At 44.7% G+C, this 10,085-nt stretch overlaps 1 protein-coding gene across 1 annotated transcript in view; it reads left to right on the plus strand.

Moving 5' to 3' along the window:
- Positions 1 to 8,231, plus strand: part of LOC123426115 (peptidyl-prolyl cis-trans isomerase CYP21-4) — a 34,568-nt gene extending 26,337 nt beyond the window's left edge. The window contains exons 5-8 of the mRNA XM_045109898.1: positions 5,631 to 5,716; positions 6,519 to 6,656; positions 6,762 to 6,909; positions 7,841 to 8,231. Coding sequence (XP_044965833.1) covers positions 5,631 to 5,716; positions 6,519 to 6,656; positions 6,762 to 6,909; positions 7,841 to 7,927 — 459 coding nt within the window. The 3' untranslated portion in view covers positions 7,928 to 8,231. The remainder of the gene's footprint in view (positions 1 to 5,630; positions 5,717 to 6,518; positions 6,657 to 6,761; positions 6,910 to 7,840) is intronic.
- Positions 8,232 to 10,085: the final 1,854 nt, after the last annotated feature.

Genomic DNA, 10,085 nt, shown 5'->3' on the forward strand with positions numbered 1-10,085 from the left:
CTGGCAGCATCATGTTAACGTTCTTCATCATGGACGAACAAACAGGTACACTTTTATGCATAAGGGTGAGTTCTATGCTATTCTTCCCAAGGATGCAAAAGAAACAAAGTGTACTGTAGAAATGTTCAAGAAAAAAATCAACAAGATATAGGTCGAAACCAAGGATGGCTTCTGGTGAAGGGAGGATGATGCGGCCATGATTGTCGCTAATGATCTTGCAAAGTATGTGGTAACAGCTAGGTGCCGGACGAAAGATACACACACAATTATTCGAAATGACACCACCGTGACTGACACAATTCAGATCATACCAGCAAAGAAAGTGAAGCCCATGTTCTGGACTCCATGCCAATTTTTAACAGTGGGCAAAATTCAACTGTAGCTGATTTGAATTCAGTTTCAGCGTGCAAATATTGTGTGCTCTTTTATTTCTGATAAGGACCAGTACTAGTATGTGCGTATACTACTAGTTTCCTGGTCCAATTAGCTTTCCAAGTGTTTTTTTAATCAGGGTCCTTTCATTAGATTAGACTAGCAAAATGGCCCATGCGTTGCAACGGGAGAAAAAAAACATAAGCTTCAATGATGATCACCACATTATGTTCACATATCATCGTTTGATTTTGAAATTTTGTGCACAAATGCAAGAAAATGTTTCTTCTTTTAAATTCATTCACAAGTTGAAGCAATCTAAGACAATTTATTTCCTTCCTTGTTATAATTCCTGAAACTGCTCCTTAATACCCAGGAAACTCGAAGATCTTATTAAATTACGAAGTTTGGTTTGAACGTAGCAATGTGGGACTATTTGATTTTGTACGTATATTATTTGAATCAGCCTGATAGAAGAGAAAGTAAACAAAAAGGGGAAAAATAAGCCAAAAAAGTGTAACCACAGGATTTGAACTCGGGTCTGCCAGTTAGAAAGGCAGGGTTCGAGCCATCAGGATACAGCAGTATTGTTGACCAACTACGGTTCGACCTTCTTTAAACAAACAAATGACGCAGCGACTTGTGATGGGACAACCGAATCGTTTTTCCTAGCTTATAAGTGGTATGGTGGGTAATTTATACCAACTTTAGGGGCATTTTTAATGACGTACCACAGAAGCAATAGATGCTTTATTAATAGGTAAAGACTACGTGCGTGTACTACTTGTACACGCCTAGCCAGCTTACGGAGTCCATAGTTGGAGTCCAGATCGGCCCAGCTTTGTGCCTGGGTGCACTATTAATATGGCCATCTGGCCATGTATTAGGGGGAAGTTATTTTGCGCGAGAAAAAAACCTAGAAAATCACCATGTTCTGGCGGCCAGGTTCTATGTGTTTCCGTGGAGAATCCCTCTAGGATTTGGTGCGTTTGCGTGAAGGTTGGAGGCTGCGAATTCTAATCTGTACGTGAGTACTTGTGCTCGTCCATGTGATTCCGGCTGGGTTTGCATGTTGTTTGGTTGGGTTTGCATCTGGTGAACCTAATCCTGGTTCGTTGATTTGGTTTTGCTTGTTTGGACATACATAAGACTAGTACTTGCGGCTGATTTTGTAAGACGAGAAATGCTTCAGATTGTCAAGAAATACTGATTGGTTTTGTACTGTGAAAGATCGGGTAAAAAATTCTAGCGATTGTCTGTCGAAGTTCGCATCTGGGTGTGTGTGTGTGTGTGTGTTGGGGGGAGGGGGGGGGGGGGGGGGTTTAACACATTGAGCTGAGCACACTATTTTTAATTCACTTTTGAACCGATTATTTCGATTTGCCAACTCCAGTATGCAGTGTATATTTTTTTCTTTACAGAGATGAATACAGTAGGTGGGCCACATATTTGATTAGAAACCTGAATACCTGATCAATATGTACCAAAAGAGAAAAAAGGACCGAAACAGCCCATCAGGCTCTTTAGACCCTGTTTGGAACCACTCAGATTATGTAATCCAGTTTTTATAATCTATTTTATCTCCAAACAGGACAAATTATGGTGTAGATTATAAAAATTAGATGGACAGATTATTAAAAACTCACAATCTACTCTATCCCAGCTAAAATTAGATTATGAATTGCTAATGACCCATTACCCTTGTAAAGTTGGAGATAATTACATTCCTGCCAACGCTACCCTCCTCTTTAAAAAAAAACAGAGGGCACACAGGTCATTATGCAATGTAAAACCTAGATTATAGTTTATATAATCTGGCCTCCAAACATGCCCACCTAGATTATTTTTATAAACCAGATTATATAATCTATCGTTATAATCCAGATTATTATAATCTATTGTGGTTCCAAACAGGGCCTTAGAGATGAAAACCTAATCTATTGGGTACACGCCCAGGCATCCTAGTCCTTGCTATCCATGCCACCACACACGCACACATCTTCTTCCTTGCTGCTGCAGGCACACAATCTTTCATCTGTTCTTTTGCGCTACCTCACCTCCGCCTTAATGCACATCCACCTCCCTTCCTGCTCTGTCCCGTGGTGCTCGTGCATCTGGTGGATGAAAGAGAGGAGCCTTCTCCAGGTATGTATCAGTGCTGTACAGGAGGAGCTGTGACGACCAGTGGCCATGTCACCGCAGCCATCATCACCCAGATAGCCCTGGGCACCAGAGGAGAGCTGGCTGGTGCCTGTAATATGTGCTGCAGCGACCACATTTTTGGGTTCACTTGAGATCCACAAATCAGGAGGGTCCCATCAATCTGTACCGATCTCAAAGCCCGATCTAGACAGATCCGTGCTGGCGGTGGATATGGCAGATCCGCGCTGGCGGCAGATCTGGCAGCCCTCTGCCCAGATTCGGCTGGTAGTGGTGGTTGACGGCGGTTGGGATGACCGGCAGCCCTTCTAAGGTGGTGGTGCTGCAGCCGGTGTTCATCCTACTCTGGTGGGGTGGCTGGGCACCGGCTGGTCCTGGCCAGGGCGTGGAGATGCATGTGGTGTGGTGGTGGTTGACGCCCTGGTGGGCGGGTGGTGCGGGCCGGGGGTCGGGGACGGCGGTCGTGGTGGCCCGGCAGATCTGACTTCGTGGCAGCGCGGGTGGAGCAGCGGCCTGGCGTGGCTGGTGCTCCGGCCGTGGGCGGCAACGTGTGGAGGCACGGCACGGGCAGTGGCCTCTCGGTGGCGCAGCGGCTACACGGTGGCTTGGCGGCTCTAACCACGGCGACGGTCAGTTTCTACTCCGGCGTCGGCTCGTCTGCGGGCGGGCTGTATCGACCCTCGCTTCACCCTCTTGTCATGTGCTTGCTACGTGTGTCGGAGAGCTGGGCCTCTCCCAGCTGCGGTCCATCTCTTGTCTCGCGCCCGGTGCAGCAGGACCGAGCTCGTCTCGCGCCCGGTGCTGCAGGATCGAGCCCGTCTCGCGACCGGTATGGCAGGACGGGTTGATGGAGGCCAGTTTTGGCCGGCCTATTGGGTCTCGGCGCAGGGGCCGTCCAGGGGTACGGAAAGCGGCTCCTTTCTCTTGTCTCTTTGGTTGAGGTAGCAGCGTGTCTTGGGTGCGGTGGTGTCAGGGTCCTGGATGCTGGGGCGGCGGCCTTGGTGGTGGTAGCGCGGTGCTCATGGGCAGAGCTCGTGGCTCGGTGTTGCCCGGTGACCATGGCCATGTTGGCGGCGTGGTAGCCGGGGTGTGGCGTTCGGCGGCGGTGAGTATTGGCCGGGATGAAAACCTGTTCTATCTTGGGACGGACCGGCGGCGGCGAAGCTCGTTCCCTTCTTGAAGGCGTCATCGCGGCTCTCATTGCCCGTCGTGTTGCTCCAGGGGAAACTCCGATCCTCGGACCGAGCAGCGGCGGCGTTCCAGTGTCGTAACCTCCCTGAAGGCGCCGCCTTGGAGCCCACGGTGTCGTATGCGGCTTCATCTCTTCGTGGTGGTGTGTTCACGGTTAAGTACCCCGGTTGCTCTTGTAGTGCTAGGGGTGGTGTTGCTGCGCTCAGCACCTATGTATCTTGCCTTGGGTGTGTGTACGTGTGTTGTGCGTACATCTGTATCGGGATGTTGATGATGGTGGGGCGAAAGCCTTCCTCGGTAAAGCCCGATCTAGACTGATCGATCTTGATCGGGGTTCGAAGCACATTCCAACGAATCCGGTAACTATGGTTGCTGTAGTTACAGTTCTGAAGACATGAAATGTATCAGCGAATGTGGTTGAAATTTGATAGTGAATACTGAAATATCCTGTACACAGTGCTTGTAAGTAGTTCTGAACTTGCTCACACAATGTTTATGTTTTTTCTCGAAATCCTGTGTTGTGTAGTTGTTTATTTGGTACCCTCAACAACAACAACAACAACCAAGTCTTTCAGTCCCAAACAAGTTGGGGTAGGCTAGAGTTGAAACCCATAAGATCTCGAAGCCAAGTCATGGCTCTGGAACGTGGATAGCTAACTTCCACGCACCCCTGTCCATGGCTAAGTCTTTGTCGATATTCCAAACCTTCAGGTCTCTCTTAACGGACTCCTCCCATGTCAAGTTTGGTCTACCACGACCCCTCTTAACATTCTCAGCACGCTTTATCCATCCGCTATGTACCGGCGCTTCCGGTGGCCTCCGTTGAATATGTCCAAACCATCTGAGACGATGCTGGACCAACTTCTCTTCAATCGGTGCTACCCCAAGTCTCTCTCGTATATCGTCATTCCGTACCCGATCCTTCCTTGTGTGGCCACATATCCATCTCAACATGCGCATCTCTGCTACACCTAACTGTTGGATATGTCGTCTCTTGGTTGGCCAACACTCCGCGCCATACAACATCGCAGGTCGGATAGCTGTCCTATAAAACTTGCCTTTTAGCTTTTGTGGCACTCTCTTGTGACAGAGTACGCCAGAAGCTTGGCGCCACTTCATCCACCCAGCCTTGATTCGGTGGCCCACGTCTTCATCGATATCGCCATCCTTCTGCAACATGGACCCCAAATATCGAAACGTGTCTCTCTCCGGTACCACCTGCCCACCAAGGCTAACCTCTCCATCCTCGTGCCTAGTAGCACTAAAACTGCACCTCATGTATTCAGTTTTAGTTTTACTAAGCCTAAAACCTTTCGATTCTGGAGTCCGCCTCCATAACTCTAACTTTCTATTAACCCCCGTTTGGCTATCATCGACTAGCACCACATCATCCGCAAAGAGCATACACCATGGGATATCTCCTTGTATATCCCTTGTGACCTCATCCATCACCAAATCAAAAAGATAAGGGCTCAAAGCTGACCCTTGGTGTAGCCCTATTCTAATCGGAAAGTCATCGGTGTCGCCATCACTTGTTTGAACACTTGTCACAACATTATCATACATATCCTTGATGAGGGTAATGTACTTTATTGGGACTTTGTGTTTCTCCAAGGCCCACCACATGACATTCCGAGGTACCCTGATCCACTTATTATTTGCCATAGAATTAGCGAGATTTGGTACCCTGATCCACTTATTATTTGCCATAGAATTAGCGAGAAGCAGTATATGCTATCACATGCAGGTAGAAGTTCACATCCTAAAACCTGGCGGCATACATGTTGAACTAATCCATATATTCTGCACATGGTGAAGTGGTTTAATCAAATATGTGATCACCCTTTGTATTGCGTAAAGCATCTGTGACGTGCAAAGAATGTAATGCTGCTGTTTCTTGTTGTCAGATAATGGACACTTTGAGAGGCTCAATTACCATAGAAATATCCAAAGATGCTTCTGCTGGTGTTGTGGACAGATTTATCAACTTATGGTGAGCATTCCAATTACTTACTGCGACTAGATTATGTGATTTACATAGTATTGCATGCAATGCTGAGGACACTTAGTGTGTGATCTATTCATTTACAAAAGGAGATGCACCTCTTTACGAGATACCGTTGCATACCCTTTTCCTTCTCTTTGCAAAGATGCTTCTCTGTCTGTGGCCCTTCCCCCTGGGGCGTGGCTGTCTCCATGGCGCCACCACAATGTTTTGTTTCAGGGCCAACTACAACAGCATGTTGACTATGTAGATTAAAATCCATTTGAAATTTATATCTAGTTACCTGACAAACTGAAATTTCTACCACAAACTCCTTTTTTATTGTGTCCTTGGAAGATTGCATTTACCTTAATGCTGTTAATTCACAATTATTGAGCTCATTTGCACCATTAGTTAGTAAATATAGATGTTTAATTTTCAATGTGTCCATCCTTTTGAACAAAGACAGATAGCTTTGTTCTTACAACAACAACAAAGTCCCAAACAAGTTTGGGTAGGCTAAGCTTTGTTCTTGATGAGTAATAAAAATATATTGGCTGTGATGTACTCATATAACTGTACTGGCATGGGACTGTAAGTACTAAACATGCTGCAGTGCGTTTCTAGTGCAAAGTATTGCTGTCATGGTTGAATGCCTGATTATCTTGTAAGTCTTTGCCAGCATTGAATCAGTTAATGGAGGAAAATATTTTACACCATCACAAGAGAGATATAGTGTTGCTAAGAATTCTTCAAGATGAACAATCCTTTGTTTTCTTATTTATCATCTGATATTTCTTCTATGGCACAGCAAGATTGATTATTTTAAAGGAATGCCATTTCGTCATGTCATAAAAAACTTTTTAATCCAAGGAGGTGATTTTGATTTGAATGGAGCTGCCCAAGAATGGATACTGAAAGCTAAAGCTAGTGGAGAAAATTCTCTCAGGTTTTACTCCTGAATAGTGCAATTATTGAATTCCCTTTGCACCCTTTGCGATGGCAGACCTGATTTTGTTCTCAAAACCGTACTGGATTTACATGATTTTTGCAGTCCAAAGCATGAGGCCTTCATGATTGGGACTACAAGGAGTCCTAATAATAAAGGATTTGATCTATTTATCACGACTGCTCCAATTCCTGACTTGAGTGACAAGATCATTTTGTTTGGGAGAGTTATCAAGGGAGAAGATATTGTGCAGGTATTTTATCTGAACTAGAAATAATACCCTGCGCGTTGCTGCTGGAATTGGATGCAGCTGCTTCTATGAGAATTGGCAGTATGAAACTTTAGTATTTGGGTTAGCAATTTGAGAATTGAAACTATATATATATATATATATATATATATAGAAACTCTATTTTATATATATATATATATAATTTGTTATATTTGATTATTAGATATTTATTGAATATGAGTAGCATGCATGGTGCATTTTAAGGTGCCTTTTCCCATGCATAGCGCCATGGTGAGTTGGTATAGTTGCATGATGAGATAGTTAAATTTAGTGGGGCATGCAAGGTAGAGTGATGAGTTGGCTTAGTTGCATGTTAAGATAATTGTGTTAGCGGGGGTCAACTACTTAGGTATATACATGATTCTCTCTCAACCTTGTACACTAAGTTAATTTTTTCTTAAATACTCAAATGCAGCTTTCTATTTATTTCGTCTTTTCTATATATGGTTTCCTGTATTTATATATGCAAAACCTCTGAGCCATATACTATGGGCATACGTTTTTGCCAGAGTATTAGATGCCTGTTTATGTCAATGGGAGATCTTTTCTAAAAAAATGTCAATGGGAGATAATCAAGTTATATAGGAGTTAACTCCTTGCATAGATGAAAATGATTAAATGATACGAGGAACTGCAAATGGTTGTTTCATCTAGACATACATGTGTTCTTGAATTGGTGACTTGTTTTCTATTACCTCAATTTAGGGAGTACAATCTAGAACAGCCATTCCTTAAATTTGGGGAATCGCTGGGTAGCTCAATGGTATGCTGGTGGTACTAGTTCTGCTGGGCCTCATCTAGTTTTGAATTTGCGTAATGTTCACTCAAATTATTGCCAATCTAATGAGATCAATGTCACATCTTTATTTGTTCTACTCTTTTACACAAACAGGAAATTGAAGAAATCGATACCGATGAGCATTACCAGCCCAAAACCCCTATAGGTATCATTAACATCATGCTTATACAGGAGCTTTGAGTTGACCCCGCTGCTGTACTTGTATCAATCGTCATCTGTCCGTATACTCTTAAGAAGGCTCAAACATCTCAAGTTGCTGTTTGTATTGATTATGCGTGGATGCAATGTCTGCCCCCATATGCGCATGAATGGGTTGCAGCATGCAACGGAGGGGCTTTCTGGCGATTCCTGGCACTTTGTTCCAGTTCATACAGCAGCTGTGCATAAATTTATACCTTTGCTTTATTTTCAAGCGGACATGCGTTCGGTTGTTACGTTGTAAATTTCAACAACTTCTAAAAGCATGAATATGTCCGTGACCATATGTAACTTGTACAATGAACACTGAAATGAGTCTTGATGATGGGTGCGATGCTAATGGGCATGCACTGCAAGATGCAGTAGCAAGATCAATTCCGGATACAATACAGCTCTCTGAAGCAGTAGCTTATACAGATCAATTTCAGATACAAGAATAGTTCTGGGAGGAAGGAAGGAAGAAGATATGGTGCTGCCGTCGGGTTCGTTCTGATCCTCTGGATGCCTCCAACCGAGGGAGAGCGTTCCCTTAAATCGAGTGTGTAGCCGAGCTCATCCACTCAGGCGGGGTTGGCCTTGCGTGCACGGTCGGGCTTCTTGTGGGCTGTAGGTGGCCGCCTTATTCTCCTAGGTCGCACCAATGGTAGCTTTTTTTGACGTGTATGAGGACTTGTTCCACCATCTTGCTGTGCTTGCTGCGCCATCGTGGTTGCAATACTTCCACATGAAGAGCCAAGTTGTCAGTGGAGTTAGGTAATTCAAGAAATACTATCATACCAGGAACCGGATGAATCGAAGCTTGAGTCAGAAGTTGCAGTTTATAGGCCACATCGTTGATGCGTCGAATCACTTGGAATGGTCCATAGTACTTGAAAGATAGCTTGTGGTTGGTCCTTGGAGCAATGGAAGTTTGGATGTATGGTTGCAACTTTAGGAAAACTTGATCACCGATCTCAAATGCGTAGAGTGATCTTTTTTGTTAGCCCATGACCTCATATACTACTTAGCTCTGATGTGTTATTGCAGTAATTGTTGTATCACCTTGCGCTCCTCGAGCCAAGACATGCTTATGTGGATGCCAAACCCCATTGATTGGGTTCGTAGCCAAACCAAACCCCATTGCTTGGGTTTGTAGCCAAACATAGCTTTGAATCGTGACATTCTGATGGCTGAATGAATCGATGAATTGTACCAGAACTGCGCCAAAGGTGTCCAGTAGCTCTAGCACTTTGAGGAAGCATGGGTAAAACAGTGCAAAAATATTTCTAAGCACTGGTTGACGCGTTTCATTTGGCCGTCACTGTGTGAATGGTTGGCCGTGCTCATGCGGAGTTCAGTTCCAGCATACTTGAAGAGTTCTTTCTAAAAGCTACTTGTGAAAACAGGGTCATGCTCTGACACAATGGCTCCTGGAAACCCGTGAATTTTGTAAATTTGATGCATATATACCTAAGCAATCTTAGCAGCCGTATATGGGTGAGCCACTCGCAAGAAGTGAGCGAACTTGGTACAGAGATCCACAATTACCATCAAGCAATTAAAAGCAACAGACCGAGGCAGACCATCTATAAAATCCATGCTAATCGTGTCCCACGGCCCCAACGGTACAAGCAAAAGCAAACCTGGAGACGATGTCCTATTCGGTTTAGCGTGCTGGCATGTAGTGCAGCATTGCACAAACTCACGAATGTGTGTGTTCATCTTTGGCCAAGTAAAAAGGCGCCAAAGCACTGTCATGGAAAGCCGAGATAATCTTTTGGTGCATGTCCGTGGATCCCCCAGCCAAATCATGTCTCGGAAACGAAGAATTCCCTGGTGCAACTTGAACCCCTTTGGGATCATCACCAAGAGCTAGTTGTTCGAGAAACTTTTGTGTTTGGGGGTTGTTGTTGTAACTAACTATGAGGTCCTCCAGCCAAGCTGGTTGGCATGATGTGATCGTATTCAACGACTCTTGTGGTAGAGATCGTGACAAGGCATCAACTTACTCTTGCGGTAGAGATTGTGACAAGGCATCAACGACACTGTTTTTAGTTCCTTTTTTTTGTAACGAATGACATAGTGCAGCCCTAGCAGTTTTGTGAAAGCCCTCTGCTGCCACGGTGTGGACAAGCGATGTTTCTCCAAGTGAATAAGACTG

This window comes from Hordeum vulgare, chromosome 2H (assembly GCF_904849725.1).
Source record: "Hordeum vulgare subsp. vulgare chromosome 2H, MorexV3_pseudomolecules_assembly, whole genome shotgun sequence".
Taxonomy (NCBI): Eukaryota; Viridiplantae; Streptophyta; class Magnoliopsida; order Poales; family Poaceae; genus Hordeum; species Hordeum vulgare.